Here is a 21,167-nt window from a genome sequence, read left to right as displayed (position 1 = left end):
CATGTGCTTGATATATGTAACCATCTCCTGGGCATTTACCAGTTATGCTTTGTGAGGAAGGCATGGACCATTTTGAAGAGGAATTGAGGCACCAGGTGAGGGACTTGCCCCTAGCTCATGGAGAGAGATGTTAGCATAACTTTGTATTGCCGTGGAGATTTCTTCATTTCCATTCTCACCTTTGATCCCACAAGACAGGATGTTTTCCTTTCATCTACAAATATCTGATGATGCTTCTAAGATACAGATCCAAGTAAAAAGTAATTTCCAGAGTCTGTGGTACAATGCAAGCCCAATGATGGGTTTCACTGGTATAATACAGGCTGTGTTTGAGCGTAGATTTGAACCCAACGTGTGTTTTCAATCATCAATTTAAAGTGATGCTTCACACAGGAATAGGGGGATCTGATCCACCCTTATGAGATTTCACCTGACCCTGAGCACTTAGGAAACAAGACGAAGGAGCAGCAGGAGCGAAGTCTTACCTTCTCTGCTTCCAGAGCTCTGCCTGTGTCCTCAGCGAATACTTATTTCCTCCACAGTGTGAGAGAGTGCACAGTGCTTTCTAAACTTTTTAAAGTTTCAGTTCTGAACATCACCTGCCTTCCCCCAACACTGATTCCCACCTGGACATGGACAGTCAACGTTAGCCTCCCTGCTTCCCATGCCTAACAAGAATGTGTGCAGGGACCCCACTGACTGTGTCACAGGTGTGTGCATGGGTGTGTATGTGCTTGTGATACCATGGGAAGTAAAATACAATTTTAAGGGGGATAATACTGTACAGGGCGGGGTAGAGCCTGCCCATGAAAATATCAGTAAAGAGGTTTATTTAGTGGTTGCACAGCCAAGTAAAGACAAGTGGTATCAACTGTAGGGGAACTGAGTTTTCTAATTCCTACCCAATTAGGCAGTCTCTTTTTTTTGTGTCTATATGGATGTTTATTGCCTGAAATATGGAACCTGAGATTTTTAACAACAGGGATTCCACATGATTAAGAAGAAATAAAGCCACTTTCAAATCTTCTTGTTATTTTAATTTCTGCAGCTGACATATGAAAGCAATTAAGAAAGGTACTCTCTGAGGAAAAAAAAAAATCTTACCTCCATTGAAAGAGGCTGGAAAAGCCTTGGAAGAAAGATGAAATGAAAATAGCACCCTACCTTCCTTAAGAATAACTGGGCACCCTGATCATAAATGCAAAACAGATATAATTGTGTCTCAGGTCCCAAAGTTTCCAAAACTGAATCCAGTATCTCCCAAAGGATCACAGTCGTGACCACTGAAACAATCACCTGACTCTCATCTAGAGACGATGCCCGTGGAAACAAAAGGGCTGGAAGGAAGGTTTCAACAGTTTTACCCGGTCAGCAGCGACCCCCGTCTCTCCTGGTGACTTCCACAGGAAAGAGGACATAAGGAGAAAAAGGATGGCTATTTTCCTTGTAATGTGAGCTTTTTTTTTTTTTAAGCTGTGAACTTTTTACCTTGCTTCATTCACGCTTCATTTGATCAATTACTAACTGTAGAGCCCCTGAAAAGCGAGCGCGGGCTTCCTAAAGTTGGTATTTTGCTTTTGGATTCCTCTTCAGGGGAAGAGTTAGGCACCTTTGTGACTGACCTGCTGAGGAAGAGACTGGGAGTGTGTGCGTCGTACGGAGAGGACCCGAGTGGAGCCGGACGCCTCCCGCCCCCCGCCCGGAATCGGTTTTCAAACCTTAGGAGCCTTCTCTGCCATTGACATGCAAATCGCGTCCTGAGCGCAGGGCCAATCGCCGAGGCTTCCTGTGGGATTACCTGGTGGCGAGCGCCGAGCGCGCGCGGCCCCGCCGGTGCGCCCCCGCGGCGGGGAGGCGTGGTCGTCGGGCGCCCTGCACCCTCCGGGTCTCCGGAGCCCGGATTCAGGCTCCTGAGTTGCGCGCCCCGGTCCCGCCGCGCCGCAGCCGCTGGAGCCCGGCGCGGAGGCGCTGGGCGCGGCCGAGCCTCCCATTGTTGAGCGCCGCCGAGCCCCGCCGGCAGTGCCCCGCGCCGCCTCCACCGAGCGGCGGCGAGGTTTGAACTTGGCGTCGGCCTGGAGTCCCGCGCAGCCCGGGGGGCGGCGGCCCCGAGAGCAGCGGTGGTGAGTGCGGGGCGGGGTCCGCTTCCCCGGGCCAGCGGCGGGCGCGGCCGGCCGGGGCACCCTGCTGCCTTGGAAGGAGGGAGGGAGGGTGTCCCGCCGCCTACTTTCTAAAAGGTTTCTATTTCGGTCCCTGCGGCGACTTGGAGACCGGGTCTGGGAGGATGGGTCGCAGGGCTGGCTTTCTGGGCAGCCGGCCTGGCGGGGGGCAGGTGGCGCGCTCCGCTCCGAGGGTCTCCCGACACTCTGGGCCTTGGCTTTCTGTTAGGGAGGCAGAAACTGCTGCTCCAAGAAGAAAGTAATTGCCGACTATTGACAGCAAGAAAACTTTTCAGAAGAAATGACCTGTGAAATGTTTTAATTTTGATAAATTGCTGCCCACGAGGGCTCCTACGGAGTTTAGAACGACCTAACTTTCTTCATTGTACTGGATTCGTTTCTGTAGGAAAGGCCCCAAATGTGCTTGGAAGGGCGTGCCTGCCCCTTCCCCCCACTTGTTGCAGATCTTAAGGCAGATTTTTAAAAGGTGTTTTTCATGGTCATGTAGGGAAATTTAAATCATGGAAATGAAATTGTACCGGACACATGCTCTTCTCCGAGATGCTAGAGATATAAGTGCTTGGCTGAAGGATGAGAGCTTATAAAATTTCAGTGCATGGAGCATCCTGTGGGGGTGGGGTGGGGTGTGTCGGTCCCTTTCTCTCGTGTACTTTAGCATTACTGGTTTTCGTTCGTTTTCAGATCGTAGTGTGGTGGTGATGCACTTTTGGACTGGCGGCCAATGGTTGCCCTCATAATCTCCATGGAGAGATTGCGGTGAGATAGCAGGGTGCAACAGGAAATCTTTTTCTATTTCTAATTGTTAATATGGACAGGCTAGTTAAATGATCATTTTCAATTAAAAGCATGATGATCAGACCAATGGCTAAATCTTCCCCCAAATAGAAGTTGTTTTGCATTTTAATTAATTTCTGATGGCTATTTTTGTCTTAAGATACCTTTTTTTTTCTGATTATAAAAGGTAGAATATACAGAAGTGAGAAAGAAGTAAAGTCATCCTTAACAGTAACATTTATGTTCTGTTTGCTAAGGCCTCGCTGTTCACAGAAGCCCAGGCATTTGAAAACTTTGAGCTAGGGACATTTTTTTAAATTGATAACAAACCTGGCCAGGCACTAAATCTAGTCATTGACAAGGAAGTAAATTTATGCTTTTAAAAATGTTATAACCAACAATAACTTATTCACATGGAGCAGAATTTATTGTGGCAGTTCCTCTTGAATCAACTCCCCACATCTGTTCCTGACAAATGGTTTCTGTTTGCGCAGTCTGTTTTGTAAATACATCTCTCCACCATTAAAGGCCAAGTGCCCAAGCATATACATCCCCCTTGCCAGTGCTTTGTAGCTAGGCTCATAGAGCTAATATTTTTATTGGTTTCTACATCAGAACTTCCTCACCGTGTGCTTGATAAAACCCTGGAGAAGGTTACCAAGGGATGTTGTAGAGAATTCTCTTCCCTGGAGATTTTAAGAATAGGATAAACATCCATCTGCCTAGGATGGCTTCAGTGCAGTTCTGCCTGGATAAAGGAAGACTAGGTCACCTATCAGGATCCAAATGGAGGAATTCTAAACTTGTTTCAGTCCTCCATAACCTGGGACCAAAGAAAACAATTGCCCCAACGCATCTGAGTCCAGTATGAGGCAATGTCCTATTTTGATTTATGTAAAACAAATACTCTTTTTTTGGTAAGAAAGGGTTAAAATTACCCTTAGGACTTGTCCAACCTTTTCTGTTTATGAGTAGAATATCAATAATGATTCCGTTACCTTCTAAGAAGTGATAGGTTAAATACAGTGTAAGTTCTGTGAATTAAAGTAAATGAATGACTTGATTCATGGGGATTAAAAGTTCTGCCTCCATTTGGCAGGAAGGGGTGTGTCATGATAAACCTCTGAGCTAAGGATGTTGTATGCCTGAGACCTTTCTCTACTTTCGATCCAGTATTCTCATTATCCTATCTTGTTTGTTAAACCTGGTTATATTTTTTTACACTAACATCTTACTTGCGTCTCAAAATGTATTCTTGACTTTTCATTTTCAATGTAGAAACCAGGTGGCACTTTTACCAAAACCAAGTGTCTCTGTAACTTCTGTTGGAGGCTGTTCCCCGGGCCCCAGCAGTGCGGCTGTGTTGCTGGCTTCTTTTGGAAGGTCAGGGTTTCATGGCTTGCCGCTTCCTCTGCCCTCCTGTTTGCCAGAAGTATCCTGTAATTCTAACCACTGTGTGACCTCAATTGCAGTGACACCTTCCTCCCTTTCCATAGTGTCACTTGATCGGGAGCAGCCACCCCTCTTTCTTCCTGCAGGATCACTGGGAGGGGTTCACTCTCTAGGAAACGTCATGTCGAAAAGAAAATGGGAAGCCAAGAGTCTCCTGGCTGGACCCTTTATCACCTGCTTGAATGAATGAGCAGTGCCTCCACTCCAGCCCCTCCAGTCTGTCATATTTTTCCGTGCATGCCAAGCATGTTTCCTTTTGCTATAGAAACGGCTAAAGAAGGAACAGGAATACAGTATGAACAATGGTCATTTCATTTGTTCAGCAAACATTTACTGTGTAGGAGGCAGCCCAGGAACTGGAACTGGGATCTTTGCCCTCAGGGAACTTGTTATAGAAGAGGGGAAATCAAACATGTTAATAAGCTAGGGCATTTCTGAGGGAGTAGAGTACAGAGTTAAGAACTTAGGTTTGTTGTAAGTTAAACAGACACCAACCCCATGACCCAACATTTCCACACCTAGATGTTTACCCAAGATAGAGGAAAACAAATGTGCACAAAATGACTTATAAAGAATGTTCATAACAGCCTTATTTATAATTGTCAACAACTGGAAACCACCCTAAGTTCATCAACAGGAAAATGGATAAACTGTGGTACATCCATACAATGGAGTACTACTCAGTAATCAAAAGGAATGAACTCACGATATAAACAACCACCTGGATGAATCCCAGAACCATTGTGTTAAACTGAGAGAATCTAGAGACAAAAGAGTACAGAAGCAATTCTATTTCTGAAGTACTAGAATGGGCAAAACTAATCTATGACTGCAGATGTTGGTGCTTGCTTCTGGGGGAGGGAGGATTGACTGGAAAGCGGTAAGGAGAGATTTCTGGAGCAATGGAAATGTTCTATGTCTTTTTTTTTGAGTTATGGTTACATAAATATCCACAATGATCAAAAGCCATTGAACCAAACACTTAAGACCTATGCATTTTATTGTATGCAAAGCATTGGTTCAATTAGAACAACTTGGGTCCTAGAGATAGACAAGGCTGCACATCCCTCTCTGTCTCTAGGTGAATATTACCTTGGGCCAGTTGTTAAATGTCTCTGAGCCTGAAGGCATTGCATAGCAATAAAACACCTTCATAGGGTTATTGTGAGGATTAAGTTAGATAATGAAAGTGTTCAGCTTAGTTAGAACTCAATAAATGTCAGCTAATCATGCACTGTGATAAATATAATATGTGGTTTTGGTGTTGATGATAAAATTAATTGTACTTTTTGTGAAAGCCATCTTATTTAATATTACCAAGGACCTTGGAACATATTAATCAGCTAGAGGCTTAGTGCACGAATTCGTGCATGGGTGGGGTCCCTTAGCCTGGCCCGCAATTGGGGCCTATGGGGGGGCTGGCCGGCAAGGGGGAGGGACTGCGGGAGGTTGGCCGGCGGGGGTAGGAGGGTAAGGGGCTGCGGGAGGTTGGCTGTGGGAGCATACTGACCACCAGGGGGCAGCTCCTGCATTGAGCGTCTGCCCCCTGGTGGTCAGTGCGCATCATAGCGACTGGTCGACCAGTCGTTCCAGTTGTTCTGGTGGTAACAGTCGCTTAGGCTTTTATATATATAGATAGACTGAGCATTATATGTATCTTCTTCTTAATGGGTCCTTTTTTTGAGGTTGTAGGGAATTTAAATTTATAGTTCTTGCCTACCTGGTCAAAATACCACAGGGGCTTTGCTTTGCCAGCACAAGTAAATCCCAAAGAGAAGAAATACCCACCAGGCAAACCCCTCTGTTTTTGACAACTGATTTAAGGATACTAGTTGAAGCTGAACTCCCAAAGTAGGCTCACATCATGCTCTGGGAACCTAGGTGAAAGGGTTACATATTTTATTTTCTTCCAAAGGTGGAAAACAATTCTTGATCTCTGTATCAAGCCAATATTGTGCTTTTTTAAAAAAATAATAAATATTTTTTATAATTATACAACTTGAATATTCAGCAAAATACTTTGGACAGAGTGATAAGTAAAATACAGGAGTTTATTTCTTCTATGAAGCTTCCCTTTTTTTTCAAATATTTTATTGATTTCAGGAGGAAGGGAAAGGGAGAGAGATATAGAAAAATTAATGATGAGAAAGAATCATTGATCAGCTGCCTCTTGTATGCCGCAACTGGGGATGAAGCCAGCAAACCAGGCATGTGCCCTGATTGAGAATCGAACCATGACCTCCTGATTCATAGGTCGATGCTCAACCACTGAGCCACACCAGCTGGTCAAGCTTCAGCTATTAAGTTCTACAGAGTGTTTGCCAAAGATGTTTCCTACACTTTGCCAGCTCCAGCAGAGGCATTTTGTTGTTGGGTTGGCTTAATTCATTCAGTAAACATGAACCATTTACTGAGAACATTTTATTAGCCTCTGGAATTCAGTGATGAATAGGAAGATATTTTACACTCAAGTATTTATAGACCCCTGACTTAGTATAAATGTGTATCCATTTCTCTTGAAATATTTATCAGGGCAGAGGGTTGTCTTTTTTTTTAAGCCTCTTATTGTGGAAGTTTGAAATCCTGGTTCTTTTTCATTGATACTATTTTCTTAAACATCAGAGTCCTTTGCTAATGTTTTCTCTTGTTATTCATTACTAAAAATAACAACAGCAACAACAAAATGACATTATGTACAAAGGCAATTTAGTGTCATGGAAAGGTCTTGGACTGTGGAGCCATGATGGCTTAGGTTAGGATCTGAGTTCCACCACCTACTAGCAATTTAGGTTAAGTTCTTAAATGCCTTAAATCCGAGTTTCCTCATCTGCAAAATGGTGATAAAAATACCTTAACAGAGGTATTAATAATCAGATTAAGGCTGATATAAGGATTAAGTGACAAAGTACATGTAAAGATAACTAGCTTAGCACCTGGTGCGTGTTAACTTTTAATGTGTATTGAGTATTTGCTAAGAGTGGAGAACTGTCTGAAACTTGTATCGTCCTCACCCTCCTATGAGGCAGGCACTATTATTATCTGCTTTTAAAGGTGAGGAAACCAACACAGCTGAGGTTAGGTGTGGAGGTGCCAGGATTGGAACCTAACAAGACCTTGCCTCTCACCTCAGGAGGTTCATAATAGATGTCAGTTAGTTTTCTCCCTAGGTAAAATTATTTTTTATTTTATAGCTGCAAGGAGAAAGGAACATTGACAAGTGCCCTCCCCTGCTTTGTGGGCTGCCTGCAAGTGAACATTGGTGGTGGAGGAATTGATGACTCCTGAGTGTGTTCTGAAATGGTTATGGGTCTACTTAGTACCTTACTGCTTGGGGGTGGGGGGTCGCATGTTTGCAGGAGAGGTGCTAATGAACTTGTCACATTCTTCCCCCAACCCTCAAAATTCTGCCTGTCACTGACTCTCTCTGACATTCTTCACCCCCCGCTGCCCCAGGGACTCCAATTAAGAAGTCAATTGGTGAACAAAAATGTGGAGAACCAGATGGCTTCTTAAGATTGGCCTAGACTTTGTGAAGCCCATTTAGGGGCTGACATAGATGCCATATTATCTTGGTTTCCACAAGGAAGCCAGGGTGGGGAATGTGTCCCGGAGCCCTGGCATAGTCAAGGAGGCAAAGTAAACTGTGGACCCAGGATATTCCCTGTTTCTACTGGTATTATCTCAACTCCCAGATTCCGGTGAAACCTGAGCTAGAAAACTTTAAGTAAAAATATAAATCCCAGCCCTAGCCGGTTTGGTTCAGTGGATAGGGCATCGGCCCTCGGACTGAAAGGTCCCGGGTTTGATTTCATTCAGGGGCGCACGCCTCAGTTTCGGGCCAATTGATGTGTCTCTCTCACATCGATGTTTCTCTCTCTGTGTCTCTCCCCCCTCTCTAAAAATCAATGGAAAGAATATCCTCGGGTGAGGATTAACAAAATAAATAAAAATGAAAAATAAATCGTAGGTGGTGAGTTGATAACTTTATTGATGGGATGAAAACATAAGAAGTCCCATTGGCCAATTTATTAAAATAATGTGTAGGTCCCGGGGAGAAATGTGGTTAAATATACAGACATGATTTACTATTTAGATCTGAGCCATTTCACTGGGTCCCACTAAGATGCTCTGTACTAGTGTACTGGACACCCCAGCCTCTCCTTGCAGTGCGGCTAGACAGCCGTCTCGGGATCCTTTCCTCAGCCACCAAGGGGTGCAGGTCTGTTTACAGACCCATCAGAGAAGCCCCCCAGCATGCAAGGCGGTGCTGTCGGAGGCGATGGGCTGAAGGAAGCTAGAGGGAAAGGGGGGACCCCCTTTGGTCTTGCAGCCCTGAATTTGAAGGAATGTGACTGTGTATTTGAAGTTCTGTCCTCCCAAGTGAGGCCCATTATCTCAGGGCAAAATTACTGGCAGACAAAATTCTTTTAGGGCTCTGCTTGCTGGAGGAGGAAAAGAAAGATGGAGGAAGAACCTATAAAGATCTTAGCTCTGTGGTTGTCTCTGACCTTTCGAGGCTGCTTCACTGTGTGTAGGCTCCACTGTCTCTTATTAGGACTCAAAATCGATGTGCGTGGCTAAAGTCAGGAGAATTGCAGGACTGTCACTTCAAGTCCCTCTCTGCTTCCCTGTCGCCTCCAGCCTCTTTCCTCAGCTTTAAGCTCTTTGTGATGGTTCCCATGGTTACCTCTTCACCACTAGCAGCTGGAATGCCATAGTGAGAAAAGACCGCCTCCCCTACTGAGCCAGGGCTGGCTGGGCCGAAGGCTGCCGATCTGCAGCTGGATGCGTGACTTGGGGTCACAGCCCACTACCTTCACTTTGTCGTGGGTTCTGTGCCTTTCCCATGCTTGGTGTGTTGGGGTTGTAGTGGAAGGGGGGACAAGAGGTGATGTACAGTTTACAGATTATTTCCTGCCTAGGCTGGCCTGGCCTGGCTTGGCCGCCCCAGGACCTGCCAAACTCCTGCCTGATGCCAACCCTTCTGTGTTAGTGCCTAGTGCAGGGGGAAGGACCTGCTCTGCCCTGTCAGATAAAACCTCCCTACCTGCCTTCCCTGGGCTTTTACTCCCAATACCATCTGTTTGTGGGTTAGTGAACATTAACAAGGCCAGGCTCCAGTCTAGAGGGAAATTGGTATCAAAGGGAGGTCCTGGGAACTGGGGGGTTGCATGGGGACTTGAGGCTCAAGATGAAAACACAACTAGCCAAGAGTTTGTCTTGAAGCTGTCTCCTGAGATACTGCTAGTGGCTTAAATTCCTTCTCATTTGCAGTCCAATTGGCCCCAGAGTTAACACAGGAATTCTAACTACAGGTGGAAATTAAGAAGCCCAGGTAGTGAGGGTAAGAAGTAGAAGAAACCACCACAAATTATCCCTCCCTGAGGAAGACTGCTGAACGAATTGTTGTGCTCTTCCTGGGACAAGGCGACTAACTCTGTTTTCTAAAGATTGTCCAGCCCTACAAATATCTCACTAAGCCCTTAGGTGATGTGATGTTCACCATTTGGAGGTTGGGTCCTGGCTTTACCACTTTCTTTGTGATCTTGAGCAACTTATTTAAATTACCTGTGCCTCGGTTTCCATTTCTGTGAGAGGGAGACAATACTTCATAGGGTTGTTATGAGGATTAAAATTGTTAGATTAAAAATACTTTGTAAATTGTAAAGCTCAACACAGATGCCAAACTTGTAATAATTTTAAGTGATGTTTTGTGAATGCCATGCTAAAGACACAGATTTTGTCAGTCCCACTTTGTATTATATATGTCAGTGGGTCCAGAATTCCTCTGGAGAGGATAAAGTAGGTTGGGATGAATAAGGACCTGCAGGATTAAAACAAAACAAAACCAAAAAAAAAAACAAAAACAACACAGAACTCTAGACTATATTACACTAACCCTATCGTAACAAAAGGAAAGGAAAAATGATGGAGATACGTAAAAATTCAGTCCATGGAACCATAATTACAAGCACCTTGAAAAGGTATATTGTAAACCTCAAACAATTACTTTTTCACAAATGGGCTGCATTTTGGGACCTTGCCCTCCATTTAAACTGTGCTCCCAACGAATATAAAGCAATGGCTGGGGGAAAGCTTGGGAGACAGAGAGAGTCCTGCTTTGGGTGATAGCAAAGGTTGGAAACATTTAGGTATGAGATTTGGAGGCATTTAAATAGCATGGAATGTCTATTATCTACCCTAAAAAGCAGAACGAATCTTGCATATTGTGGACATAAATGCAGCTGGCACGAGCTTTTCTAAAAAAATGCATGTGAGCTTCTTTCTAAGACCCAATAATCCTCTTGGGCAAAGTGAGGATTAAGGCCTCCCTCACAACAAGGGGGGGAGTTCAATTTTGCTAAGATTCCTTAGCTGATGCCAAATTTACTAGTAGCTAGGGACCTACTTTCTCAATGAACGACAGTCTCCATTTACATTCCTAATGTCCACCCCTCTTCTCTAGGCAGTCTAGGGCAGGAGCAACTTATTTGCAAGTAGAAATGCAAGAGAGAAATGCTGGCTCCCACAGACCACATTGTGGCCCAAGGGACATTGGCAGTTTCCCTTTTTAAGAAATAAAAGGGCCCATCATTACACCACCATCCTGACACACCCATTAGGTGACTTCCCTGTTCGTCTCTTTCAGATTGGCCACTTGGATTGAATGATAATGGCTCCTGTCTTATAGTGGTTATCTCAGGCCTCCTATTGACTGGCAGCCTTACCAATAACATAAATAGCCCATTACACATTTTACATGTTATATGTGGTATTGTATACTATATTACAATAAAGTAAGCTAGAGAAAAAATGTAATTAAGAAAATCATAAGAAAGAGAAAATACATTTGTTGAAAAACTCTGCATATAAGTACAATTCAAACCTGTGTTGTTCAAGGGTCAACTGTATTGTATAGTCCTTAGGGTCACAGGGTTTGCCATCAGCCAGATCTGGATTCCAATTCTTGTTCCACTAGAGTTTGAGCAGTTTCCTCTGCTTCTGAGCCTCAGTTTCCTCATTTGTAAATTAGGGATGTGATGGCATAAAAGTACCTACCTTGGAGATTGGTTGTGAAGATTACAATAAACTGTGGAGGTAGTAATTTAGCACTGGGCCTGGCTCAGAACTCTCCATAAGCTAATTACAACCTCTGGGACTGCTGCTTTGATGCCTGCTCTCTGTGAGGCACGTGATAAGAGGGAAATTAACATATATACAGTGTAAGAAAGTAACATATATACAATGTAAGAAAGATGGAAAGGAGCTGAGTAGACTCCTCTTGTCTTATGTGCTCTCTATCTCCCTAGCAATTATGATTTGTAATTACGTATTTGTACCGTTATTTTGCCTCTGCTCCCCATAAATTTGTAATGTTATAGAGCAATGGTTCTCAACCTTTTTAATGCCGTGACCCTTTAATACAGTTCCTCATGTTGTGGTGACCCCAACCATAAAATTATTTTCGTTGCTACTTCATATCTGTAATTTTGCTGCTGTTAATGAATTGTAAATGTAAATATCTGTGTTTTCTGATGGTCTTAGGCTCTACAGCTAGCAGGGTCGCCTAAGACCATCGGAAAACACAGATATTTACATTACGACTCATAACAGTAGCAAAATTATAGTTATGAAGTAGCAACGAAAATCATTTTATGGTTGGGGGTCACCACAACATGAGGAACTGTATTAAAGGGTCGAGGCATTAGAAAGGTTGAGAACCACTGTTATAGAGGGAGGGATTGTGTCTATTTTGCCACTGTTACAAGCCCAATGCCTAATCTATTGTGTGGTCCATGGCTGACCCTTAATGATTGTTGATTGAGTGAATGGATGATTGAGCTGGGTATAGAAGTTGGCTCTGAGCATGAAACATGTACTGTATCATTTCAGCAGTGTGACCAGGTTAAGAAGTTCTGAGTCAAGAGCAGGAAAACAGTCTGGGTATCAGGGGTAAGTTGGGGGTGAAGGGGGCCTTCGAAAACGGGCCTCATCTTTTCTCTAGGTCTAGGGACAGTTACGAGAGAGGTCCCATCTAAATCTCAGTAACTCCTCTTTCTTTGGAAGAAGCTTTCCTTTAAAGAAGTTTTTGGTATTAAATGTTTGCCACCTGTGGCAATGGACTTCCAGGATCGTAGAATCCAAAGGCAGCATGACGTAACAGACAGTGTGGAAGCTAGAGTTAGGGACCCTGGCTTCACATGCCAGCTATGTAACTTATACATCCTGGCCTCGAGCAGGTAACTGTCCCAATCTGAGGCTGTCTACATCTGCTAAATGGGAACAAATAACACCTGCTCCACTTGCCCTTCAGGATTATTATGAGGGCCAAATGCACTCATACACAAAAGGTGCTTTCAAGCTGTCATGTATGATATTAAAATGAGGAATTGTAATGGTTCACTGGGAACACGAGGCGAGAGCGAGAGCAGAAAGGCTGGATTTTCTCAGGGAGGTTTCGTCTCCCTCTGCGAATACCGATTTCTGAGAAATCCCGCTTCCTCTCCAGTGAGTGAAGAAGCTCCCAGAGTAAATCAGTGTTTGCAGAAACTACCAGAGTAAATCCTGCCACAGTGTGAAGTCTTTCCACTGCTCACATTGGCTCCTAGGATACATACATCCACTTCCATTTCCCGACCAAGACTTTCCTTTAAAAATATGGAGAAATTAGACTCTCAGACTCATCTAGTTAGGGAAAAAAATAGGCTAATTTACTTTTTCTGATAGTTAAAATGATAAATGTTAATTGTAAACAAGTTTTAAGATACAGAAAAAGAGAAGAAAATATCACCCATAATCTTATGACCCAGTAGTAACATTTTGGAATATTTGCTGGTCTTCTGTTTTCATGCATGTCTTTTTGTTTCATATCAGTAGCAAAAGGAAGATGTGGAAGAAATGACAGGCATGCATGGCTTGGCATGTGGCTGATGGCTAAGAAAAAAAGTATTCAAATCCTAGTTCTTCTCTTCAGAGGCATTTAGTGAGGGGTGGAGCAAAGAGGGTGTGGCATTTGGCCATACTTTTTCTACTTTTATTTCATTTCACGTTATCTGTAAAATGAGGACCATCGCTGTCTCAGATGATAAGAATATTAACTGATTAACTTTTAGAAGCACAATGTCTGGTACATACATGTGCCTAATAAGTGTAAGTTTCTTTTCTATTGGTAAGAAGTTATCATTTATTGTGAGGCACTATTCTAAGTGCTTTACATATATCAATTCATTTAAGCCTCACAACTACCCTTTGAGGCAGGTGCCATTGTCCTATTTTATGGACAAGGAAACTGAGGTTAAGCAACCTGCCCAAGGTCAAACACCTGCTGGGTGATAGAGCCTGAACGGGAGCCTGAGCAACGGCTTCAGAATCCATGTTGCTCACACACATCATACCGCCTGCCACTAATCAGAGTTGATGTACAGTCAGGCTCTGAGTGTGTTACAGAGTATCAAACCCTTCCAGTGGGGGAGTTATCATCCGTTTAACTATAAGGCCTTGCATGAGGGTCATTGGGCTAGGTCAGTGGTCGGCAAACTCATTAGTCAAGAGAGCCAAATATCAACAGTACAACGATTGAAATCTCTTTTGAGAGCCAAATTTTTTAAACTTAAACTATATAGGTAGGTACATTGTTATTAACTTAATTAGGGTACTCCTAAGCTGGCCTTTGCTAAAAACTCAAGGGGCCAAAGAACCGCATGTGGCTCGCGAGCCGCAGTTTGCCGACCACGGGGCTAGGTGATACAGACTTCAGTAGGTGGGAGGATTGAAGCCTAAAGTAAATCTGAACAGATTAAATATGTATTAGGTTAAAAGTTTGGCTTTTTTCCCTACCCACCCCTTTCCAGTCTTTTGGCAAGGCTGACACAGAAATCATTGGCTAAGATCTGGCGATAGTTAAGCTTACGGTTTCAGGAAAAAATCAGAAATATGCTGAATGCCAGTGGAATAAATCATACATGCCGATTCATTTGAGTGGTTTCGGGGGAAATCAAATGAGAAAAAGCAGCAGCAAGAGAAACAGGAGGTACAAATGGACGTGGATCTGAGACACAGATGTACACCTACACATGGCTGAAGGGTTAAGTGTGACCCTCCTGTAATAACCAAGCTGCCAGACCAGAGTGGGTGAGCCAAAGACAGAGAGGTTTTGTTATGTCTGTGATGGAAAGCACCAGATAGGATGCAGGCCTGAGGGGATACAGAACAAGCTTCCTCGATGGTCAATAATGATTAAAAAGAAAAAAAAAGGAGAGTAATGAAGGGACAGTGACCCAGAGGTTAAGTCTGAATATATAGGTCCCAAAAGGTCAGTAACAGGAACAAGGGGATTTTAAAGACAGAGCAATTTATTGAGAATGCGAAACTTTTGATAAATGCTCAGCCACCAGAAAATGAAGAACAGCTGTGTTAGCCTAAGAACAGAAATCTATACCCACCAGTATCAGTTCTTAAAAACTTCTTGCAGACACTCAAGAAGTCAGGATTGCCCTAACCGGTTTGGCTCAGTGGATAGAGCGTCGGCCTGCGGACTGAAGGGTCCCAGGTTCGATTCTGGTCAAGGGCATGTACCTGGGTTGCGGGCACATCCCCAGTAGGGGATGTGCAGGAGGCAGCTGATCGATGTTTCTCTCTCATCGATGTTTCTAACTCTCTATCCCTCTCTCTTCCTCTCTATAAAAAATCAATAAAATATATTAAAAAAAAAAAAAGTCGGGAATATGGACCTCCTGCACTCTAGGAGACTGAGGGGACAAGTGCTGGGAGCTTATGGCGGTGACACGAGAGGCAGGATACAGAGATGACAGTAAGTCCCGCTTCATGCACAACGGACATGGAGCAGGATACAAAGAAAAAAGACACGCGGGAAACCAAGAACATGACTTAAAATAGGGCAAATTATGAAAATGAGTACACAGATACACCCAGCATAAATCCAAAGGAATTTCTCCAAAAGGCTACCCCTGGCCTGCACCCAGAGCAAATGATGTCCAGACCGCAAACGTGAAGGACAACTGTGGATAACCCAGGAGAGCGGGGTGCCTTTCAGGAATCTGGAAGTAGCCACATAAGGTGGAGTTTGTTTCTGTATTTTTTTTACTTTGAAACTGTTTCATTCATTCTACAATGTTTTTTTGGTGGTTGGGTTGTTTTTTTTGTTTTGTTTTTTTTGGTGGGTTTTGTTTTTTTTTCGGTTTTGTTGTGTTTTGTTTTGTGGTTGGTTTGCTTATTTTTAGTATCTTTAACCATTTGTACATCATAAGCGTCTGTAGACACAAGCGGCGGACTTTTTAAAATTAAATTCAAAATATTGTGGCAGTTAACTGGTTGAGTATCTTTTAAGTAAAAATAAGCGCATTTGGTAACATGTTTAATTAATAGCTCCGTCATCACCCTTCTCTACCTATTCTGTCCGAATCTGGGTTGGTGATTCCCAAGGCCTTCAGAATTTGTGACGTAAAGTGAAAATACTAAACTGGAAAGAAGAAGCGTGAGTGGCTGTCAGTGATTTTCATAGTATGATTCCATGTGTGGTTTGGCCAGGATATATACCACCTCTCAGTGTCTGTTCACCTGGAAAATGGGGCTAAAATATTAGTTCTTGTCTTCTAGAAAAGTTATGAGAATAACTCTTGACATAGGGGAATGTACACCTAGCTTTAAAAGGAAAGGCTTGACTAATCTGCCCCAGTCACGTGGTACCCTTGTAGCACCATTTCCTGATGAGATCAAAGCGTGGCAGCCTTGGCTGATTCCAGTCTGTCCTGAGGCAGGTAGCACAGGAACCTCAGGTGGGTAGGAAAAAAATGTGATTTTGGAGACAGCCCTAGTTCCATAGACAGATACAATAACTGGCAAGGGGAGAGAAGGGCAAAGTGAGGATCCCAACATGGGGGTCATTGGGACGAAAGGCTTCCCACCACTGATTCCGGGACTATTTTCCACCTAGATTGACTATGGAATTTCAAAGCCAGAAATCCTAAATTTGGTGGGAGAAGTAATGTGCAGAAGGAGGAGATGGTGCTTAGGTATAATTAAGGTAAAGATAAACTTGAGCCTAGAAATGGAAACTCCTCGCTGACTCCCTGGTCATCTCTCTCCATATCTTGAAATGACAAGAAATCAATACCATTCAGTGATCCCACCCCCTCAGCCAAGGCCTGTGCAGAGGAGAAACGGCGTGTGTTTGCACCTTCTCAGATGCATGCTTCCATGATCTGTGGGGGGCAAACCAGTCAGCTCTCAGAGGCTTAGACCTTTGAAGACAGACATTGAAAGCACACCGCCGGTACGCAGCCAGGTGGAATGTGGCAAACCCACTTCAGAGCCCGGTGCCGGATCAGGGGAGGCCTTAGGGGTGTGGTGAGGGCATTTGGAAATTCCACAGCCAAGACTCTCCTAAAGAGGAGAAATATGCCCGTTCCCATGGCACAATGCGTTGGCCACATGGGGCTTAACATTTTTCTCTGACTCCCTGGGAGTAAGGAGGAACAAGTTATGGGGATGGTGTTAGGGACCGGGTGGGGGGGGATTTAAATGGACACACACGAGGCTTGCCTGCAGTGCAGTGGAATCCAAACAATCTGAAATAGCTGGGGCTCAGGAGCTGGCATGTGCTGTGAGCTGCCACCCGCTGAACAGAGAAGGGCTGCTCTACATGCAGATGTTCTCCTAAGAGGGGAGGCCGCGGGGCGTGGTCTCAGGAAACCACCTGTCTGATCATTGGCTTCAGTGAGTCCAGTTTTTCACTTACCCCTGGATGCTGAATTATCGGGGAGTTCACCTTCATAATAGCTAGTGTATCTTTCGTCCCCCTTGGTTGGAAAACCTGTTATTCTAAGATTGGCAGTGCTTCACAGAAACAGAAGTGGATTTGCCTGCTTTTGGGCAGAGAACTTCAGTGGCTGCAGGCTTAGAACTTTGCTCTTAGCTGTGTTGTTTTGCTCTAACTCCAGGGTTGATTTTCACACGTGCTTCTTGTTAGATTCATTTGTGCCCTTGCCCACAAACACCATCCCGCTCAACTTCCTGTTCCCTATTTTTTTTGCCAGAGATGCGTGTGCAGCGCCGGGTCCTGCAGATACTGGCACCTCTGACTCCTTCAGCCCAGAGCACCTCACCTCTGACCCCCAGCACAGGAAAGCGGCATGGTCAGGAGGAGCTAAGCTTCGGCTGAAGCACAGGTAGGAGGCGCAGAGGTCTGTACCAAGTGGTTCAGAAAAGGGCCTGGAAGAGGGAATTGGGGGCAAGGCTGGTGAAAATACAGGCTTGTGAGAGTGGCAAGGAGGGGCTGAACAAAACGGCCAGAAGCTCATAGTTCAGAGGATAATAACTTAATGGCAGTTTTCAAATTAGGTTCTAGAGAGCCCAAAAATTCCTGGGATATAATCCAGGGCCCCTCAAATCATATGATTCAAAAACTTTTAAAAAATATATCCACCATTGTTTTTAAAACTATAATGAAAATCACTCAAAGTAATATACCAACATCTTATACTTTGGAAATGACACTGTGTGTCAAATTGTGCAGCAATTTGCGCTGATATTCATGTAAAACTCTTCTTGTCTCTAATTGAAGAATGTCCTGAAATTACTAAATTAGCCTAATAAAAAATTTGCGGCTACTTATCTGTGCTTCTACGTGCTAGGTGTTGTGCTGGGACTTTGCACATCGCGTTAAATTATCACACCAGTCCTGTGAGGTTTGCATTGGGATTCTACTGGGAGGTGGTGGGTTCAAGTTCAGACGGTTTGGCCAGGCTCTTGGCCACTATACTTTATGTCCCCAACAACCTGCATAACAGAATCTACTTCATAGAACAGCCATGGCAATGCAGTGAGATAAGGTATTCAAAGCACTTAGCACAGAGCCCGCTCATAGGACATGAGAACTAAATATTAGGTAAAATAAATATCAGGTGGTAGTGTAATATGGTTATCTTACTGTGTAACTGCAAGTGCCTTTTTAAGCTCTCACAGTTTCCAGCCTGCAAAATGAGTTCAATAACTAATCATAGCGTTGCTGAAAGGATTGAAAGTGCTCATACACGTGAAGCACTTCCGTCGGTGCCCAGCATGTCATAGCGCTCAATCAGTGTTACTGTTGATGTCAAGTACCCTGATTTCAGTTGGGGATTCTCATGTAGACACGTGAATTTGCGTTATAAACATGTAAACGTTGTGTTTGATCCTCGTATTTCCTTGGTCTCCCCTATCTATAATTTCCTCAGTCTTTCCTTGCCTTTTATGACCTTGACACTTTTGAAGAAGAATGTGGGCCACTTATTTTGTAGAATTGTGGGCCTTTTCCGTGGATTTGTCTGATATTGTCCCATGATTAGACTAAGGTTATGCATTTTGGCAAGAATACTTCAGAAGTGATATGTCCTCCTTCGTGTGTCCTACTAGAAATTATCTAGTGTCAATATATTTTATTACTGGTGGTGTTAGCCTTGATTACTTGGTTAAGGCCTCTCCATTCTAGTTATCATTTGTCTCTTTGTAATTAATAAATATCTTTGGAGACATAACTTTGAGGCTATGCAAATATCCTGCTTCTCCTCAAACTTTTCACCCACTGATTTGAGTATCCATCCGTGGAATTGTCTGCAACCATTCTTACTGGAATGCTCTAAAGATGATTCTATATTTCCTTCTACGTTTACTCATTGGAATTCTTCTGTAAGGAAGAGCCGTCTCTTTCCCCCACTTATTTACTTATTCAGCTATTTATATCAGTAAGGATTCCTTCACGTATCAGTCATATTTTGTGGGTTATAATCCAGTACTGCTGTTACTTACTTTATTGTTCCAGATTTGGTCATTGGGAGCTCTTTCAAACTGGCTCTGGTCTAAATCCTGGTTTGAAATATGGAAAGGGGTAAGATGCTACTGTCTTATTCTTCACATACAGAGAGCAAACATGATGGGCTTATCATCTAAGCGTCTTAACACATGTTGAGGTAGGAAGTTAGAAGTGGGCAAGTGTGACAAGTCGTGGAAGCCTGTACACTGATCTTGAAATTAAAAAGTGCTTGGGTCACCCCATGAGCCAATTCCAAGTCCAGTGGGCCAGCCACAGGTATATATAGCTCCCTTTTCATGGGGGGCGGGGGGGCGCGGAGGGGGGGGGGACAGAGCCAGAAAGTATTTCTCACTTACAAGAAAAGAGCAAAAGGAACAACCTGCTTTCCCCAGGTGTACACAGGGGCCAGCCAGACAACCAGGTTTAAGAAAGAGAATCTTAGGCCCTGGCCAGGTAGCTCAGTTGGTTAGAGCATTGACCCAATACACCAAGGTTGTGGGTTCAATCCCCAGTCATTTTTTTAAAATTATTTTAAAAGAGAGGGTGGGGGGGAAATCTTAGTGGCCCAGGACTTACTAATCTCACAGATCCAATCCCATCCTTCTATAACTTCTCTCATATCTAATTTAGTAGGAATCCTGTTATCTAACTTACTTTAGCAGAAACTTCTCCTTAAATGTGTCAGGCTTTAGGCTAGGATAGTTTACTGCGTTGGTAAAGGAGACAAAATGTTCTAGCTCAGTGGTCGGCAAACTCATTAGTCAACAGAGCCAAATATCAACAGTACAACGATTGAAATTTCTTTTGAGAGCCAAATTTTTTAAACTTAAACTTCTTCTAACGCCACTTCTTCAAAATAGACTCGCCCAGGCCGTGGTATTTTGTGGAAGAGCCACACTCAAGGGGCCAAAGAGCCGCATGTGGCTTGCGAGCCGCAGTTTGCCGACCACGGTTCTAGCTTAAAACACAAGATTTTCCAAGCCAGTGCTTTCCTCCATGAACTTCTCATCCCTTCTTCACCTTCCACCACCAGTCATCGCCATCATTCTAATAATTATTAAGCATTTACCCATACGTGGTGACGTGCTTTGTGCTCCATCAGGTAAATCAAGATGAACGGATGATAGAAACTCAGGGCTTGACTCCTAATTCACTCTCAGTGAGCAGCAAGGTTAGTTCAGCCGGCGCTTTGCACTTCCCTTGGCAATGAGTCTGCCTCCCTGATACTGACTTTGTGCTCTCAGGACTCAACGCTTAGGAGGCCTTGGTGGATGTTGGTATGGAACCCCTGCTTTAGTAGCCTCCCAAACTGTGGGAAGCTTAAAGCAATTAACTCCCTTTTGCAGACCGTGGCATTTTTGCATGTGGAGGAGGGTGTGGGTTTAGCAGAGATCATTCAAGGAAACTTCCTGATTTTAGTTTGATGAATTTTTATCAGCAGATGATTTTCCTTGCTTCCCTCCTCTTCCTGCCCGCAAAATAGAATTCTGGCATTTTTAAGCTGCATACTCAGATACTGGTTCTTCTCAGGAAAAATTACTCAGCTGTGCCCTGCTGAGCTGCTCCCCATTTGTCTTCCCTCTTCTAGGGCAGGAATTGAACTTTAACTGGCCAGTTTACAGAGGTGACTGGGCATGAGATCCCTCCCACTGGCACTAAGCTTGGCGAGTTCAGGGCGGTTCAGGCTGTGTGGGAGGAGCAGAGAGAGCAGGAGCGGGCGGGGTACAATGGCTTTTTACCCACCTGAATATGACATTCAGGTGGCCAGAGGTTTGCTACCTAGGATGTTTCTGTTTGCCACAAGGTAAGGCCTCTCTTACATTAGAATGAGATTTAGTTCTTTCATTGCAGGATTCTCAATCCACAAGCCTATCACAGGTGTCTGTCTGATGTTGTGTTATATCTGTTTATAAAGAAAAACAGCCAACCTCATGTTAAGTTTAAGCCCATTTCTC

General features: G+C 44.0%; 1 protein-coding gene across 1 annotated transcript in view; it reads left to right on the top strand.

The window, feature by feature from the left end:
- SHROOM3 (shroom family member 3) overlaps window positions 1-21,167 on the top strand; it is a gene marked incomplete at its 5' end in the record, with an annotated part of 299,535 nt that overhangs the window by 220,061 nt on the left and 58,307 nt on the right. Inside the window, one exon of the mRNA XM_080675496.1 lies at window positions 17,459-17,590. Coding sequence (XP_080531622.1) covers window positions 17,459-17,590 — 132 coding nt within the window. The remainder of the gene's footprint in view (window positions 1-17,458; window positions 17,591-21,167) is intronic.

This window comes from Plecotus auritus (assembly GCF_963455305.1).
Source record: "Plecotus auritus genome assembly, chromosome: 1".
NCBI classification, from domain to species: Eukaryota; Metazoa; Chordata; class Mammalia; order Chiroptera; family Vespertilionidae; genus Plecotus; species Plecotus auritus.
Note: the sequence above shows the minus strand (reverse complement) of the source record. Positions and strands in the feature narration are given on the sequence as shown.